The 19,408-nt window shown below is 50.2% G+C and overlaps 1 protein-coding gene across 2 annotated transcripts in view; it reads right to left on the reverse strand.

Moving 5' to 3' along the window:
• Window positions 1-1,889: 1,889 nt before the first annotated feature.
• The window catches only part of DCAF8 (DDB1 and CUL4 associated factor 8), a 51,533-nt gene continuing 34,014 nt past the window's right edge, over window positions 1,890-19,408 (reverse strand). For both annotated transcript variants that reach the window (XM_054010705.1, XM_054010706.1), the window contains 4 exons: window positions 19,109-19,239; window positions 5,103-5,222; window positions 3,731-3,847; window positions 1,890-3,143 (listed from right to left, as the gene is read on the reverse strand). In XM_054010705.1, the coding sequence (XP_053866680.1) occupies window positions 3,030-3,143; window positions 3,731-3,847; window positions 5,103-5,222; window positions 19,109-19,239 (482 nt within the window). In that variant the 3' untranslated portion in view covers window positions 1,890-3,029. The remainder of the gene's footprint in view (window positions 3,144-3,730; window positions 3,848-5,102; window positions 5,223-19,108; window positions 19,240-19,408) is intronic.

Here is a 19,408-nt window from a genome sequence, read left to right on the forward strand (position 1 = left end):
AAAGCAGGTCCACCCCCAACTAAATCATCCCAGCCAGGGCTTTGTCAAGCCAGGCTTTAAAAACCTCTAAGGTTGGAGATTCTACCACCTCCCTAGGTAACCCATTCCAGTGCTTCACTACCCTCCTAGTGAAATAGTGTTTCCTAATATCCAACCTGGACCTCCCCCACTGCAACTTGAGACCATTGCTCCTCGTTCTGTCATCTGCTACCACTGAGAACAGCCGAGCTCCATCCTCTTTGGAACCCCCTTTCAGGTAGTTGAAGGCTGCTATCAAATCCCCCCTCACTCTTCTCTTCTGCAGCCTAAACAAGCCCAGTTCCCTCAGCCTCTCCTCGTAAGTCATGTGCCCCAGCTCCCAAACTAAAGTCACGGATGGGGTAAAGCCACTGCAGAGAGCGGGGGGGAACAAGCCAGGAAGGTAGCAATGGCAGAAGCTGAATGCCAGCTGCCTCACCCTTGACCCAACACCCCAGGCTGCAGTGCCCTAGGTAATGGGAGGAACATGTCCAAGAAGTGCAAGCAACTGGCTGAGCCCAAAACACTTGCCTGACCTGCATCCAGCCTGCCCACTAGTAGAGGGGGACTTAGCCCAGAGGGAGCGGAGGGGACTGGGGTGAGACAGGAGTGAACAGGGCCAGCCAGGGTGGGGAATACAGGTTCTACCCCTGCCCCTCAAAACCTCTGCGCTTCAGGGCACTAGGTATTACCCACACTCCATGCAGCCTCCCCAAACACAGGATCCAGCACCTGCAGGTGCCCTATTCTGTTACATACCTCTGGCCGTGCAAAGGGGCAGCGGCTGGGCCCTGTAGGCTGCCAGTGAAAGGGGGTTTCAGGCTGTGAGAACAGAGGGGAAAAGGGCCTGCTGCCAGCCCCAGGAGCCTCTTGGCTGAGAGTAGGGCATGGTCATTGTCAGCATGGGGTGGGGGAGGCATGTAGTAGGACATGGAGCCTGCTTTTGGGGGCATGGGGTAGGGCACCAGTCATGGACACAGGAGCCTTGGTGGCTATTTCTGCCTCCCCATGGTGGAGGTCCCCTGCCCTCACACACAAAGCAGGGAAGCCCTGGGACCCGTGGAAAGGATGCTGCCCACAGTGGAGATGTGTGGTGCTTTAGGCAGGACTGGCAAATGCAGGGCAGCAGGAGAAAGGTGCCCTCTTGCCCTGCATGCCAGCATGTAAAGAGACTCAGACCCTGTAGGAGTGGACAAGCCCTTAACCTGGCAGGCAGGTGCAGAGCCTGGCAAAGCCAGAAGGAGGGGAAGGGAAGTGGCAGGAAGTCTAAGGCACAGTATGCCCATGCACCTGTTGCAACAGGAGTCAGTAAAAGCTTTAAAGAGAAATACCAATGCCCGGAGCTCAACCCTCTCCCCCTCAGGGGGTGGCCAGGGCCAGGGGAGAACCAAGTAGCACACAGCCATGGCAACTGGGCTGGAAGGATCCATTGTCCTGGTGGAGGAGAGTGGAAGGTGCGTCTGCCACCCAAGAGAGGACCAAGCTCCCAGGGGCCGGTCTGTCTGTGTACAGCTATGCAGAGAAAGGGGTGTAGGGTAGCTGGGTGCCTAGAAACGGGTGAAGCCACATGGCCGCTCTGCTCCCAGCCCAGGGGAGAATTGGCCTTGGGGGACACTGCGCACTGTTCTCCCAGCAGCCTCCAAGCCGCTACAAGACAAGTGGAGACACAGGGCAGGGGCCAGCGTTGTACAGGCGCCCCATCCTGCTCCAGCTGGGACCACAACATCGACCTCAACAGGCGAGCACAGCCTGCTCTGAAGCCAAGGGTGGCAGCCAAAGAAAAGCTCCAAGCTGCTGAGTCTGGCATGGTGTGGAAGAAATGCTCAGACAGCCGCCCCCCCCCCCCCCCCCGCAGCTCAGGCCCCTGCGGCTCTCGCTCAATTTTTTATTGCATTTATATATAATATATATTTAAACTTTTACAATAATTTTAACTTGATAACATCCAAGTTCAGTTTGGTTCATTTGGTGTTTAATATATATAAAATTAGGCCTCTAAACAGTGATGGGGAACCTCCTGGCCACAGCTCCCAAAACAATAAATTTTTCTTAAAAGTAACAGAAAATTAAAGGACCTTCCTTTACTCCCCTCCACTAAGAGGCTGATCCTACCACCCTTCCTCTGGCAAATAACTCCCCTCCACTGGAATCCTCCCAGGGTAAGGACAGCAAGATCAGGGCCCTAGCTATCTATTTGTCAAGGGGGGCTGGAGAAAGGGTCAAAACCAAGTGCAAATCACTGATATGTACAAACTAGGCAAGCATCTCTTTGCAAACACCCCTGTGGTGGGGCAGGAAGGGGTGGGAAGTAGGCATGACAACAGGTTCTGCATGGGTGATCCAAAACACAAGCTCGGTGGAGACGTTCTAGATCAGGTATTCCTTTCATAGGAACCAGTGGGAGGGGAAAAAAAAAATAAAACCAACACAGAAAGGGAGGGAAGTCCCCAGTTTGAGAGAAGCAGAGTCAAAGATCTCTCGGGTGGGGGGAAAAAACAAACCAAGAGAAGCACGAGACCGTGCCCCTCAAAGCACAAGCTTGCAGAATGCCTTTCAGGCCCACACCAACAACTCGAGGAGAGGAAGGAAAAAAAAACCAAACAACTCAATGCAGGCTCAAGAGAAGCTCTTGGGAAGAGGCATGCATGGAAGCCAAGCGCGCCCTCCTCCGGAAAAATCTTCTAGTACCAAAAGAATACAGGCCTCTCCACAGGCCCCCCTGCCTCCAGGCAGTTCCACACGGGGAGACCAGGGGCTAATGCTCTGTCACTCTTTCTCTGACACTCCACCCCCTCCCCTTCCTGGCAAGGGCTCCTAAAGCCCCTAAAGCAAAGGCGAGTCCAAAGTGCAATCTTGCTGAGCTGGTCACCCCAGGACCACAGGGGGAGGAGGAGTTGGGGGTTCCTTAACATTCCAAGAAAAAGCTGAAAGTGTTTGTTAGTAGAGATTTTTTTTTTTTCGTCTCCTCCCTTCACCCCACCCTTCCAAGGGGTTCTCCGTCCTCGGTGGCCTCATGAAGGCATGCACTGCACCCGATCTGGACCCTCCTCTTCGTCGTCCGAGGTGTCAGAGGAGCTAGGGGACTCGTCCGAGTCACCGTCTGTTGCTCCGGGTTCTCTTCGGCGCTGTCAAGAAAGAACAGGATGTCAGCCCCGCCCCCTCAACCAGGCTCCGCCCCCTTTGCAAACAGCAAGTCCTGCAGCAACTCCTACCCCAACATGTAAACAAACCAAGGAGGAGAGGAGTCACAGGAGGTTGTTCCAGCTGGCTGGACCTTCCCATCCTCAGACAGTTAATAGCTGAGCCAGGAATAGAACTGAGGAGTCCCAGCCCTGTGCTCTAGGCACTAGCCTACGCTGCCTTCCAAGAGAAAGGGCATCCAGCTGTTACATGCTGGGAAGCTCAGACCCAGTCTCCTGGGAATTGGGTCCTCGCCAGACTCATGCCAGAGTATGGGAAAAGCAGGTTAGTCTGGGAACGCTAAGCACAAAGGGGAGAGAGAGAGGATCAGCTGTGTCAGCTTGGTTCTTCTAGACTCTGCTCCCCACTAGCTGGAGCAATACATGGACTGTACTGGTGACTTGGGAGGGAGCAACAGGGGGGCCACGTGGGCTGGCAAATGCTCAGGTCCCTGCTCGTTAGTGTTGGTCAAGGACACCCCAGGAAGCCAAAGGGTGCAGGAGGGCCACATGCAAGCAGGATGGATACCTACCCTGTGATGACGTCTCTGTCGGAGATGGTGCATGAGGAACCACAGCATGTGGCTGTCAAACAGGTCGGTGTGGTGCAAGCTGTCCTCGTCTCGCTCCCGCTTGTTCTTCTTGATCACCTAGAAATGAGAGCACCAGAGAGTGAGCAGACAGCAACGTCACTGCCTGCCATCGCTCTGGCACTAGATCCAGCCTCTGTTTATTCTGCGACAGAGGTCGACCCACCAAGAGGGCATCAGGAGTCAGCTTGAGCAATGTGAACTGGAAAGAAGATGCCAGGGAAGGCGAGCGGTCAGCAGGCCAGGCCTGGCCTGCTCCGGTCAGCTAGTGCCTCTGCCCTTTGGGTGCCCCCTAAGCCGTGGCTGGGATCGAAGTAGGCAGTGCCGTACGGCTGGGACTCTCCCACCCAGGCGGAGGTTGCTATCCACCTGCAGCTCCTAGGCTGCTGCCCGGAGAGCAGCACCAGCTGGATGGAGGACTCAGCTTCTGAGCTCGACTCACAAAGCTTGGCTGGGAGGCAAGGGAAGTGCAGCAGCTATCCGGGGACAATTCCTTTCCTAGCCCCCTTCTCCAACACCCTCCCGGCAGAGTGTAAGGGCAGAAAGGCAGGAACACGACTGAAAAACAAAAGCAGTTCGGCCCAAGCATACATGGCTCAGATACTATCACAGTGCTGTCCAGTCAGAGATCCTTAAGCCCATCACAGCACTACACCAGCTCCACACATGGAGCTCCATACCTTGAAGGTGTCAACAGCACAGGGCAGGTCAGACAGGCAGTGAAAACACCGCTGGAGGTGCAGGGAACAGAACGGCTCTTGGAGCTGGAGCATGTCTGAGCGTGCACAGTCCAGAAGCTCAGCTCAAAAAGGGATTTGTGACCGAATGTTGTCAGGCCCTTCGGTTTTACCTGTCCCCTGAGCAACTGCACTTCCCACAGTGAAGCCCCCACAATACATGAACCAGGGCTCTTCAGCATCCCTGAGCCTCCCAGGCCATCTCAGCGGTTTTGGAGATCTCCCATCCAAACGCTGCCCAGGTGCTGCTGCCTGCTGTTACCTGACTTGGCAGCTACTTCGCCGGTGCCCTCGATACTGAGTAAAGGGACTGAGCCCCTAATGTAACAGGCACAGATGGTGATTTGGAAGGCAATGGGGTCGCTTAAGAGATGACAGAAGTGACAGGGGATCGATCACTTGAGGATTACCGGTTCTGTTCACTCCCTCTGGGGCACCTGGCATTGGCCACTGTCGGAGGACAGGATACTGGGCTAGATGGACCTTTGGTCTGACCCAGTAGGGCCGTTCTTCTGACAATTCATCCCAAGAGCCAGGCAAGCAGCACACTGACACCCAGAGGCATAGACAGCTCTCACCTCCTTCAGTCCAGTGAGGTCAGTGGGCGCCTCCGCGGTCGGTGCCCAGATCTTGACATCATGATCCAGCCCGCTGGTGGCCAGGACAGGAAGGTGAGGGTGAGGCTCCAGGCAGTTTACCTGCAATGGAAACAGTCTTGCAGTGAGAGCAGGCTCACGGGAAAGCCAGCGAAGGCAGCCCGGCGGGCAGGTGAAGCACAGGACGGAGGCAGATGACTAGGCACGGGTCAGCCCAGCACACTGTATATTGGAGACGGCACCAAGGCACAGAACCCCCCGGTCTATTCTTGGCTCTGCCGCTGGCTCATTGATCGTGGGCAAATCACTTCCACTCTGCCTTGGGTTCCCGAGCGGTAAGCTGGGGACAGCACCACTCCGCACTACGGAAAGTGCTTGGAGATCGACAGATAAGCTGCTAAGTATTTTGCGCAATGCTGAGCACGTTCATAGGCAGAGTGAGCCCCACAGTTACAATCTAAGATCTAGATCAGAGGTCCCCAACGTGGTGCCCGCGGGTGCCATGGAGCCTGACGGGGCATCAAAGTGCGCCCGCGGACTGGCCGGCAGACGAGCATCCGCCGAAATGCCGCCAAATTTTGGCAGTGACGCCTCTGGATAAGGCCGCTTGTCGGCGGCATTTCGGCGGATGCTCGTCCGCCACCACGGTCCTCCGTGGCTCGTCGTCTGGCACCTGCCAGACAAAAAAGGTTGGGGACCACTGATCTAGATTCTACAGCCACCTATGCTACAACCTTGCCCCATGACCCTGGCCAAGCCACCTCACCTCCGTGCCTCAGTTTCTCCATCTGTCCTACCGGGGGGAGGGATAGCTCAGTGGTTTGAGCATTGGCCTGCTAAACCCAGGGTTGTGAGTTCAATCCTTGAGAGGGCCACTTAGGGATCTGGGGCAAAAATCAGTATTTGGTCCTGCTAGCGAAGGCAAGGGACTGGACTTGATGACCTTTCAGGGTCCCTTCCAGTTCTACGATAAGGATATACACACACACACCCCTTAGAGCAGCATGAAGCTGGAGTCATTAACGGTTTGTCGAGTGCTGAAGACAAGGGATGTGCCCGAGTTCTCAGCCCTACACAGACAAAGTTCTTTGCTCGCTGCAGCACAGAGCTGTAGATGGCTGACTCACGAGCCTGGTGCGCTGTACCAAGGCTGTGTCACCGCACTTGATTAGCAAAAAGAGATGCTGAAACAGCTGCTTCGGATGTGGGAAGCAGCAAAAGGCTGCTCTGACTTTCTACTGGGATCAGTCAAGTGCCATTGTGAAAATTATTTCTAGCACGACACCCTGGAAGAGGGGCCCCCCTCAGACGAAGCCGCCACTACTTGTGGAGCTCTGCTTCAGACCCATTCCATGGGGAAGTCTGTAGTAAAGGAGGATGTCTACTTTCTCCTAGAGTTGCTCTAGTGGAGAGTAATGAACTCACATTTCCAGACAGTGCCCCCCAAAAAAGGGGAGGCGGCAGACAGAACCGAGAGAGAGAGCGAGCGAGCGCTCAAGGGGAGTTAATGCTCGCCAAGTAAGTTGTACCCGAACTGTTTGGTACATCTTAAATAATTCATAAGACGACTGAATTCAGACGAGCAGGCATTCAAGCTCGCACGTTCCGGTGACAAAGGAGGGGAAAGCTAAAACCCAGAGGAGAATATTCAACACACCAGTGAATTAGCTCAAGAACAGGGGAGGCGAAGTACACACTGAATAGCAAATTGAAGTGTAAAAGGCAAAGCTTGATAGTTTCATGCAAGTTGCTTGGAAACGAGTCTTTAGCCCAGATCCCTGGATTCAAAATTAGGCTACATGGAGACAGCAAAAAACATCTGCTTATTAGATGGTTAGCTTAACCCTAAGTATTAAATACAGAGTATGTCCAATACTAGCTAAAAAGCGGAACCAGCATTTTAGTCTAGATGGAGCGGTGTAGAGATAACACCTCATTCAGTGCAAGTGACAGATGGGGTGGTGCTGACCAGACAGGCCCTGCTTGTCCAGACTAGTGTTGCTAGCTGGTAGATTGGAAAAATCTGAGGTGTACAAGGCAAAGGCTAGAAGGAAGAAAGGCAAAGCACAGCTACAATAGGATTCGCTTTACCCAAGAGCTTCATTGGGATTCAGAATCCACTACACACCCACTTAACACACGCCTGCGTGACTACAGGATGCACAGTGGCTGTAACCCAATACAATCCACATCCAGCCGGTTCCCTGGGACCCTGCCACTATGCATGGTCCAGTCGTGAACGCGACAACCAAGGCTCTACTTTCCAAACAAGTAAGAGCTAGTTCTAATAACGTGCACCTCCCGAGATCTCACAGTGCAGTAATGAGTGGGTATTGACCAGGAAGAACTAGAAATGGATACCTGCACATTCACTACAAGGGCTGATCTCTGAAATGCATTCACAGTCAGCCCATTGAAAAACACAGGTTTTGTGTTTCAGTGAAATCAGACACCTGAAGTAGGCCTTTACACATAGGAAAAAGCGCCTCTTATTTTACATCACTCCTATGATTTACTGCATCTGTAATTACAGCGCTAGTATTACCGGTAATAAAACACCTGACATGAATAACAAACCAGTTTTATCAGTGACAGACTCTTTTGATGAAGCTTCCGTGATAAGTCAGAGAACGTTCCAAACACAGTCAGGATTCAACGTTTTTATGAGTATTTCAATACCCAGTTCAATGCACAGTATCTGGCAGAATACATTTTGCAGTCAGGAAAAGAACAGTGTTCACAGGGAGTGGCAGAAAGTCTATCACTTGGGACACTTGATACAAGCCTAGAGAAGGCACGAGGAAGTCCTTGTAGGGAAGAATCCTGTGCAGACCGAGGAGAAATGCGCTTGCCCTTCATCCCATCCACCCGATTCAACGGCATGGCCTTGACCTACATGGGTTCTGTACCTTCTCCAGCATCCCACAGGTCAACACTTAGGACATGTGAACTCAGCAATGAATCTGAAGTGACCGGCTCAGTTAGTGCACATGAAAATTGTTGGTTATAGCACACAGAGGGCTCTGACAAGTCGCTTTTCCTCCCCCCTCTTGTGCATTTCGAGAGCCAGCAAGGAGCAAAGAATGTATTGTTTGGGATACAGCGTGCTGGAGGCCCATCAGACACAGAAAACAGAGGCCTGGCAATTAACCATAAACCCTGAAACGTGTTCCAGCTACATAGATGGCTAAGCCATCCAGAGCATAAGGCTAGAGCGATCAGTTTTCCAAACCCTTGCATTTGCACTTACTCCCAAGAACGCCCATGAGCAGGAATGATTGGGGGAGGGAAGAACAATGAACAAGGGAGCTAAAGGGAAAGCAAGACGTACTCGTCTCCCACAGCTAGCTGCCGCTCCAATGTCTCAGCACCATTAGTTAGCTGGCTGGATTCCCAGCCAATAAACCCCATCTGTGGCAGAGCAAGTGTCGGAGGCCAATACAAAGCAATATGGCAGGTGTGTCGCACTGAGAAAGCTGACCGCGGAGTTTAGCTATAACCCGCTGGACTAGTCACCCCTTGGTAGTGCTCAGTTATCCCTTGAGGAACCGTGGCCAATGGGAGCTGCAGGGGCGATGCCTTCAGATGGGGCAGCGCGTCTGCGTAGGAGCCGAAGCCTGCTTCTGGGAGCTGCTTGAGGTAAGTGCCGCCCGAAGCCTGACCCCTGACTCCCTCCTGTGCCCCACCCCCCTGCTCCAGTCTTGATTTCCCCCTCCTGCCCTCCGAACCCCTCATCTCCAGCCCCACCCCAGAGCCCGCACCCACAGCCAGAGCCCACACCCCCTCCTGCACCCCAACCACCAATTTTGTGAGCATTCATGGCCCGCCATACAATTTCCATGTCTAGATGTGGCCCCCGGGCCAAAACGTTTGCCTACCCCTGGTTTCAAGTCTTTGGCCCTGATTCCGGCTCCTCTCTCTAGGGACTGGGATGTGAACGAATTGTATCCCGTTCAAACCAGGCACTCAAGCTGTTCTAGAGACATGGAGTAATTCCGGCTGTGTGGGATAGATCCTGCTACCCCAAATGCTTGACATAGCCCGGAATGCTGACTCTTAGAATAGTGCGTTATTCACCTACTTTTCCTCCCATACTCCAAACAAAATCTTATCCCCACATGCAAGAGCAAGGCTCCACCTCCTATTGTACACACCTCCACAGCTAGGTTTTCATCACTTGACACTTTCCCTCTGTGGATCTTACTTCTGCTACTTTCTGAAGCACTTTATCATTGTCCCCATTTTACAGACAAGGAAACTAGTGTCCAGAGAGAAAGTAACTTACCTAAGTTCACACAGCAAGTCAGAGAGCCGGGACTAGAACCTGGGTCTTTTGACTCCCAGTCCATTGTCCTCTTGACTAGACCCCCTTGCCACAGCCTGTGAAGTCAATTGCCATCAATATTATTTCCTGCACAAGCTTCCTGTCTTGCAGGATGTATTTCAGCTATCTCATTGGTGTTGGCAACCCAAAGACAGCTGTGCAGGGCTCGTGCATGGGCTCGGTGAGAGATAATGTTAATGCAGTAAAGTGGAGTGACATGCCACCGCATCGATGGGGGAAAGTCAAAAATATTTAAAAGATGCGTAACCGATAGTAATCAGGGTAACTACACTTAGAGAAACTTACCTGGGCAGTGTCGCCAACCAGGAGTATGAGAAAATTTACCAGAAGTAACTTTCTCAAATGCTATCTCCGCCCTATTGCCCAATAGCCAACCTGCGCAGCTCTGCCTAAAACCCATGAAACTCATCTCTGTCAGTGGGTTCTGTTTCAGAGGCAGGTTAGTAAAGCTGCATTTACAGCTACATTATTATTTATCCTGTGGTTTAACCATGGGTCACTGGGAACCACTCAAGAAAACATATAATTTTCAGAGCAAAAATTGTTCCAGGGAGCGTTGGAATCCTGGCTGTACCTCACCACCGGCAACAAACATTCTCCATCTGGCCATGAAATTGCCAACGGTGGCGTCAATGAGTAAGGCAGCAGCAGCTAGGAACAAGTTCCTGTTCCCTGGGCCTAGCAAATTGCTGTGATTGCAGATAACCATTGTGCCCTGTTGGGCTCAGTCGTTCAGTCCCAGCTCACAATACGAGTTTATTAGCATGTTGTCGCTGTGACTCGGAGCCGAGGTAGAAGGGGCCATAACTGTTCCGGTAGAGGACTGGGCCTTGGGGCTGATACCAGCCTTTGGAGCTCAAACTGTGCATTGCCACACAGTGCCAGATGCCCTAGCTATGGAGGAGTCTGTAGTCAACCCGCAGGCTCGTTCCTGGCTGGGTCGCCACTACTGCATTCCTTCCATTTGTGATTCTCCTGAGTATGATGCAGCTTCTGCTGATGGTTAAGGAAACCAGGGGTTCCTACTGGGGACTTTAGGTCTATTTTGCTGCATTGTACGTGCAGGGAGTGGGTTGGTTGTGGTACTTGAACAGGAATGGCAACAAGGGCCAGTTAGTGCCAGTCTTAGCAGTGAAGCTTAGCCTAGGAGGAGAAGGTCCCTCCAGGTCACTTTCCGGGAGCTTTCAATCTAGCACCATTCATCAGCACTTAGAGGTCTGAGCAAGCAGAGCACAGCGGATTCTGTGGGTTCTGTATTTTGAACAGGGCCCCAGAATTCTTTCCCAGAGCACCTCTAGCAACCCCATGTTGTTTCTAGCAGCAAGGGTGACCAGTGCACCCGCCCCCACCCACAGCCCTGCAAAAAACAAACCCCAAAACCTACATGACCATGGTTGGAAGCTCCTGTGATTTTTATTTCTGTCCATGTTGAGCCTTAAACTGCTCCTGCTAGGAGCTCTGAACTATTTGCTCCAATGCTGAACCAACTCTATTTATAAATGGTCTTTCCTCTGTTACCAGTTAGCACTGTCTTGGCCAGCGAATCTCTCTGAGCTCCTGCCCAGTTGGGGGCTTGTCAGTGTTTGTTCACCAGCAGGGCAGCAAGTCCTGAGAACCTCTAATCCTCGGTAGAAGCGGCGGCTTTGAGGCTGTAAATTACAAGGGATCTTTCACCTTCTCTCCGTGTTGCTTTGACTGCCCCTAATTTTACTGCAGACAGAGCACCGGCCTAATTTATCCTAGGTCGTTGGGAATGGTCTTCGCTGCTAGACTGCTGGTGTGAGACCCACATAATAATACTCTGCAGTTGTATAGCATCTTCTCACCAAGGATCTCTAACAGAGCTGGGCAGCCCTCTATTGCCTCCTGTCTTACAAATATGGAGACTCTCCCTCAACCCTTCACTGCTATAGATGGTGTTGCCCCATGGATATCGATTTCTCTCTAGGTCCTTACAGTGGTCTGTCTGGATATTCCATTTAAGGCCGTCTCTGGCACTCTTCTTGTGCCATCAAAACAGTTGGTGCCATGTGATTGCACGTCTTTTTAGTGGCATTCCTTGGTAAACACGCTTTGGAATTCGTTGACTTTCCATTCTAATACATCCATACCAAGAAAACCATGGAAACCGAACCAGTGCTGATGAAGATGTTTTCTGTGTTTGGCTTTAAATATCCTCACTTCTGATCTCGTCCTGCCATTTAATATGGAGCAGCTTGCAAAGACGACAAGAATTGAAAATATCAGCCTGGTGTTCTTCAGCCTTCCTCAGCACACGTTTCATTTCCATACAGTTAAGTTGATATAACCATGGTTCTGTAGAGTCACAGCTTCCTGGCAAGTTAGGTGTACATCGTCCCTACAGAGGCCTCTGGAAGGCCCAAAATATGACAGCAGCAGCTGCTGTACAAGTGTCCACATCATTCCACCATCCTCCAACACTACCAACATATCAGAGTTGCCATGGACTACAGAGCTGGTTGGAAACTGGAGTTTGATGGTAATAGCCAGGGACTTCATCTTATCTGGATTAATAACCCAAGTAATGCACACTGCTTCTTGCCCAACCAGATCAGCCATCAGCTACAGAGATCCACCAGACTGCATCAACTGGACTATGTCATCAAGACCTTGATGTCCAGTGGTGTCCAGCAGTCAGTGCTACCAATAGCTGCCTCCTCAAGCTTATCCATCAGCCAATCAATGCTGATATTGGACAAGAATGGTTACAGAACCCAGCCTTGCGAACTCCCGTGGAGATGCACAGCATAGTTTCCTATCTGCCATTGACTCAAACACAGCTTTCTGTTCCATTATAGAGCTCTTCTGTTAATGGCTCTGTCTTCCCAGGGATGCCTAGACACCTCATCAGATCCCGCACGCTTGCTCGATGCAGGGAATCAGAGGCCAGATGGAAGTCTCTAAAAAGGGCTGCATGTGGCTTATTAAATTGAGCCATCCTCTCCGAAAGCTGCCTCAAGGTGAAGTTCTGGTTGAGAGCAGAACCACCAGTTCTGAAGCCACACTGAGTGTCCCGGCCTTTGCCACGAAGTGCATCGCTGATTCCAGACCCTAATGTGGAAGCGAAGACTTTCCGTGGGTCCAACAACAGCTTAATACCTCATTGCCCTTTTCTTCCAGTCATCGGGAATATTAGTGCAGCAGGTGGTCTGGAAGAGCCTATACAACCACAGTACAATGCCCTTGCAACTCCGGGATGATATTGCAAACACCTGGTCCCTTCCCACCCTTCAGCCTGCGGATTGTGATCCGGATCACTCCTTGGCTGAAGGAAGGAGACCCTCCCAGAGCTTTCTGCCCCTCTTCAAAACTGAAGAGGGACTGCAGGCAGCGGACAATCAAGGAGCATCTTGAAATGATTTTCCTGTCAAAGCAGCTGATTCTGAAGGCTCGGTCCGATGCTTTCATTCCAATCCTTCTGGACAAACCAGTGCCGCCACCTCCCAAAAATTCCACAAATTGAATAGCGGGCGTGGCGATCGTGCCTGGTGGCAGCTTGTTCCAAACTGCCTGAGTCGACCGCCAGTATTCCTGAACTTTGACACAATGACATGATGTTCGAAAGTCAAACCCATTCGGCTTTGCTTTTGTAGCCTCTTTGTTTTGTTCTTCGCTACGACTGTCTTGAGCATTTCCTCACTGATCCAGGGATGATGTTTGAAGGGCTGAGGCCCTAGCACTGAGCAGCAGCAGTCAGCACTGGTGACTTGAAACAACGCCATTCCTCATCAGATGACCGAAGGAGTGAGACCTCAGTCTCTCACGCTTTGATGGCCTTGGGCAGTTAAGAACAGAAGGCCGTCTGATAGCTTGGTTGCAGTGAGAGCTTTCGGTTGAATCGGACTCCTTGTGGCCTCTCCGTTGTTGTCTTTGAAGTCAGAGGCACGCTTTTGCCAGCAAAAGTCAATGGTCAGCGTCAAAGTTGCAGCATTTTTGCAAACTCGCACATCCATGACCATTGAGCTGGTTAACTGTTGGTGGACATGATCAGGAGCAGTCCTGATGAAACCATCTGGGCTGTAGTAACCCAGCCTGTTAATCGCTGAGTGACAGAAGAGCAAGTGAGAGATCACATGGTCACTGGCAGCTGCAGATTCCAGCCTCACTGCCTGTTCCTGTTCTTCTGCCCAATACCAAACTTCCTGAGCGTACTTGCCTGTGTGTCATTGTTCTTTCCTAGCTGTGCTCTGAAGTCACGATGAAGCTCTTCTCAGACTGTAAAACTTACATCTCACCATTGTTGGCCTTGGTGTTCGTGGGACCATACGGTGCAGTGATGGGAAGATGCCCACGGTTGGTGCGCAATCGGACGCTGCTGAGTCGCTCATTAATCACTTGCCAGTCCTGCAGTGCCCACTGGGTGAAAGTACAACAGCCACCCCTGGCTGGAGCTACCCATCGGCCTGCCAACAAAAGCACACAGTCCTGAACTTTTCGGTGTCCCATCCAGCATGCAGATATCATGGCTGTGTAGCTGCATGGAGAGGATGGCTTTAGCTGTTTCAATATTAGAACGTTCCAGGCACCAATTTTACATTTGCCCTTATACCCGGATATGAGACTGGCCCTTTCACAAGGTTTCACTGGTCATTTTTACCTGTATCAGAGAAACCCTTTGTTTTGGCTACAAGGACAGTTGACCAGATTGTCACAGATGGTGGCTTTGGTATAAACACCCTCATGATGTGAATATACTGACCTTGAAGCGCTATGCAGCTGCCATCCTAATCCTTAAAGAGAAGGGGGTGGAGGCAGGACCAGTCCTGGGGTCCCAACCCCTTTTCTCTTCACTCTAGCTTGTGGACACAGTCTTAGACAGGCCTCTTGGGCTTAACACTGGAGAGTGTGTTCACCCCATGACCTGGTAACTGGTCTCCTACGTGCTGCTTCCCCCTTCGGCTCTGAGCCCAAGCAGCCGAACCTAGCACTGAAGAGCAGAATCCAGTGCAGCCATCTCAATGGGCGCTGCTGCTTAGTGTTGAGTTCCTGGATATTCCTGGTGGGTAGGAAGGGAGTTGGTAGTGGGGGCTGGGGAGCAGGCCGGGTCCTGTTTTCAGCTCTGTCACAGATTTTGCTGTGTCAGCTTGGATGAGTCGCAGACACTTCTGCCTCGCAGGCTTGATGAGCGTCTTGGCAACTTTCCACACCAAAGACCCCATGTAACGAGAACCTCCGAAAGCAGCGCCTTTAACAAGGCAATTGCTGCCCTTCCCATGAGCTTCGGCGTCACAGCTTATCCCCCTGGCTACTTCGCTGCCCTTACCAGCTGTAGCTTCCTGGGCTGCTGTTCACCACCTCCCTTTGCCTGTGTGACACCCCCTCATCCATTCAGCAGTGTTCTGGTGCACTGACCCGGTTAGCACCAGGAGACCGATTTCACGGCTGTCCAGTTCCACCCCAGTGCTGCTCAGGCCCCTGTGCTTTCCAGCACCACTGACCTTGCACTGTGCTGGGAGCTGCATCTGGTGGTAGCAATATGAAAGCTGAAGAGAATGTGTGTGTGTGTGTGGTGGGTTTTTTTTTTTTTTTTTCCCCCTACTGCATCCTCTCAGTGAGCCTAAAATGTGACAGCACGCCGCAGGGTCAGATGGCACAGAGATCTAGTTCTGGGGGTCTTCTGCTTCCTGCATTCTTTATTCTCCCTAAAATTCCGTGGAGATCTGATCATGGCTTCTGCTGGAGCCTGGCCTAGAACTCCCATCCAGAGCCAAGAGAGATGCTATTTTGATACTGTTGTAGGGGTGGATTATAATAATGAAAACTGGGTGCTGAGCAGATGCTGTTGGGCAACCCCTCTCCAACTAAGACCCATCTCCTCTGAAAGGCAGACTTGTAAGTAGATTACATAGTAACGGCACTAGAGAATAACAGCCATCAGACGGTGATGTCACCCAGCAACACTTCCGAACTAGGGGCTAAAAGCCCGAAAATACACACCGAACCTGCGTAGATTATGGATGCTTTGCAGTAGGTAGCACCTCTCCTCAGAACTGTGCACTTTAACATTACCTCAAAAGAGATCTTGAGAGACATACGTTCTACCCATTTTACAGAGGGGTAAGCTCCAGGAAGGAGAGAAGTGACTTGTCCAGGGTCCCACAGTCAGTCAGTGCCAGAACCAAGACTAGAACCCAGGAATCCAGGTTCCCAGCTCTATGATTTTGTCCCTGTACTAGGCTGCCTGCCTTGTCCTGAGAATCTTTTCAGTCTGGCCCTTTGGATGGTTAGACCTTGTGCTGAGTGAGAAGGCCTCAGGATGGTGAAGGGAATGGTATCCTGGCTTCCAGGTGTTGCCTTGGGTCCCACGTCAGAGTTCCGCTGTGGTCCTTGGCAAAGATATTTTAAATTGACTTTCCAGGGAAGGGAGGTGACCTCGTGCCATTATATTGTGAGGTGCAATGAGAGAGGCGAGGTGTTGTAGGAGTTTTATTACCAGGAGCTGATCAGAACAGTTCACTCAGTGTTTGGCAGTGTCCACAAGTAGTATATTGAGCTAAAGCCAGACCTCAAGACCTAGCTGCTCTAATACATCATGCCACAATGTAATGTCAGTTCAGAAGCAGTGCTCATGGACTCTTGGGAGAGCTTCTGTCAGATGCTATGCACGACATGGCCTGGGGGAAGGGAATGCTACTCAATGACTCACAGGACTCTAGCAAGAGAAAGGGCAATTAGAAGGGCAACAAAAGCGATTAACAGTATGAAACAGCTTCCATATGAGGGAAGATTAAAAAGAACGGGACTGTTCAGCCTGGAAAAAAGACGACTAAGGGGGGAGAGGATTGAGGGCTAGAAAATCGTGAATGGTGTGAAGAAAGTAAGTGTTATTTATTCCTTCACGTAACACAAGAACCAAGGGTCACCAAATGAAATGAACAGGCAGCAGGTTTAAAAACAAACTTAAGGATGTACTTCACACAACGTACAATCAAGCTGTGGAATTTGTTACCAGGGGATGTTGTGAAGGCCAAGCCTATAACTGGGTTCAAAAAAATCATTAGGCAAGTTCATGGAGTCATAGAAACATAAGAACGGCCGTACCGGGTCAGACCAAACATCCATCTAGCCCAGTATCCTGTCTACCGACAGTGGCCAATGCCAGGTGCCCCAGAGGGAATGACCTAACAGGCAATGATCAAGTGATCTCTCTCCTGCCATCCATCTCCACCCTCTGACAAACGGAGGCTAGGGACACCATTCCTTACCCATCCTGGCTAATAGCCATTAATGGACTTAACCACCATGAATTTATCCAGTTCTCTTTTAAACACTGTTATAGTCCTAACCTTCACAACCTCCTCAGGCAAGGAGTTCCACAAGTTGACTGTGCGCTGAGTGAAGAAGAACTTCCTTGTGTTTGTTTTAAACCTGCTGCCTATTAATTTTATTTGGTGACCCCTAGTTTTTGTATTATGGGAAATAAGCAAATAACTTTTCCTTATCCACTTTCTCCACATCACTCATGATTTTATATACCTCTATCATATCCCCCCCTTAGTCTCCTTTTCTCCAAAGAGGAAGAGTCCTAGCCTCTTTAATCTCTCCTCATAGGGGACCCGTTCCAAACCCCTAATCATTTTAGTTGCCCTTTTCTGAACCTTTTCTAGTGCTAGTATATCTTTTTTGAGATGAGGAGACCACATCTGTACGCAGTATTCGAGATGAGGACGTACCATCGATTTATATAAGGGCAATAATATATTCAGTCTTATTCTCTATCCCCTTTTTAATGATTCCTAACATCCTGTTTGCTTTTTTGCCTGCCTCTGCACACTGCGCGGACATCTTCAGAGAACTATCCATGATGACTCCAAGATCTTTTTCCTGACTTTTTGTAGTCAAATTAGCCCCATCGTATCGTATGTATAGTTGGGGTTATTTTTTCCAATGTGCATTACTTTACATTTATCCACATTAAATTTCATTTGCCATTTTGTTGCCCAATCACTTAGTTTTGTGAGATCTTTTTAAAGTTCTTCACAGTCAGCTTTGGTCTTAACCATCTTGAGCAGTTTAGTATCTCTGCAAACTTTGCCACCTCACTTTTTACCCCTTTCTCCAGATCATTTATGAATAAGTTGAATAGGATCGGTCCGAGGACTGACCCTTGGGGAACACCACTAGTTACCCCTCTCCATTCTGAGAATTTACCATTAATTCCTACCCTTTGTTCCCTATCTTTTAAACCAGTTCTCAATCCATGAAAGACCTTCCCTTTTATCCCATGACAGCGTAATTTACGTAAGAGCCTTTGGTGAAGGACTTTGTGAAAGGCTTTCTGGAAATCTAAGTACACTATGTCCACTGGATCCCCCGTGTCCACGTTTGTTGACCCCTTCAAAGAACTCTAATAAATTAGTAAGACACGATTTCCCTTTACAGAAACCATGTTGACTATTGCTCAACAATTTATGTTTTTCTAGGTGTCTGACAATTTTATTCTTAACTATTGTTTCAACTAATTTGCCCGGTACCGACGTTAGACTTACCGATCTGTAATTGCCGGGATCACCTCTAGAGCCCTTTTTAAATATTGGCGTTACATTAGCTAACTTCCAGTCATTGGGTACAGAAGTCGATTTAAAGGACAGGTTACAAACCTTAGTTAATAGTTCCGCAACTTCACATTTGAGTTCTTTCAGAACTCTTGGGTGAATGCCATCTGGTCCCGGTGACTTGTTACTGTTAAGTTTATCAATTAATTCCAAAACCTCCTCTCGTGACACTTCAATCTGTGATAGTTCCTCAGATTTGTCACATACAAAAGCCAGCTCAGGTTTGGGAATCTCCCTAACATCCTCAGCCATGAAGACTGAAGCAAAGAATCCATTTAGTTTCTCCGCAATGACTTTATCGTCTTTAAGCGCTCCTTTTGTATCTGGATCATCAAGGAGCCCCACTGGTTGTTTAGCAGGTTTCCTGCTTCTGATGTACTTAAACATTTTGTTATTACCTTTGGAGTTTTTGGCTAGCCGTTCTTCAAACTCCTCGTTGGCTTTTCTTATTACATTCTTGCACTTAATTTGGCAGTGTTTATGCTCCTTTCTATTTGCCTCACTAAGATTTGACTTCCACTTTTTAAAGGAAGTCTTTCTCTCTCACAGAGTCCATCACTAGCGATTAGCCAAGATGGTCAGGGACACAACCCCATGCTCTGAGTGTCCCTAGCCTCAGACTGCCAGTGCTGGGAATGGCCGATGGGGGATGGATCACTTGATTCCCTGTTCTGTTCATTCCTTCTGGGACACCTGGCATTGGCCTCTGTCGGATATGGGGCTAGATGGACCATTAGTCTACCCAATATGGCCATTCTTATGCAGAGGGTCAAGAAGCTGCATGTACTGTTAAAATTGGCATTTCTACCAAGATCTCAGAGTGCTTCACAAAACTGGACAAATACCCCATTGCAGACCCATGGGAGTGCCTTGTACATCAGTGGCAGAATTAGCTATAAAACCCAGATCTCCCAATTCCCATTCTGCCCTCACCACTAAGAAGAGAATCCATGAGTCAACTCCCAGCTCGCTATCTAATGTGGTGGGAGCCCAAAGGATTGCGGACAAGAGATGGCTTCGCAGCACGGCTGTGGAGTCTGGCACGTACAACAGAAGAGGGCACTCACCACTCCTCCTTTATCGCCCTCCATGAACTGCACAATCTGGCAGGATGATTTCTCCCACAGGAAGATGTGTCCACAGTCACTGCCACTCACCACGAACTCGCTCTTCGGGCCATAGAAATTAACACCCTTCACTGAAAGGAGAGAGATTTCAAGCAGAGAGCTCAAGGACAGCTCCGAAGTCCACGCAGCTCTCCATGTGACATTTGTTTACTTTATGCCTGGCTGACAACAAGTTTCCAAGGTTACCAGCATGGATCTGTTCATCCCTCTACACACAATGGCTCACGCTGTACAAGCCCA

Source organism: Malaclemys terrapin, chromosome 21 (genome assembly GCF_027887155.1).
Source record: "Malaclemys terrapin pileata isolate rMalTer1 chromosome 21, rMalTer1.hap1, whole genome shotgun sequence".
NCBI classification, from domain to species: Eukaryota; Metazoa; Chordata; order Testudines; family Emydidae; genus Malaclemys; species Malaclemys terrapin.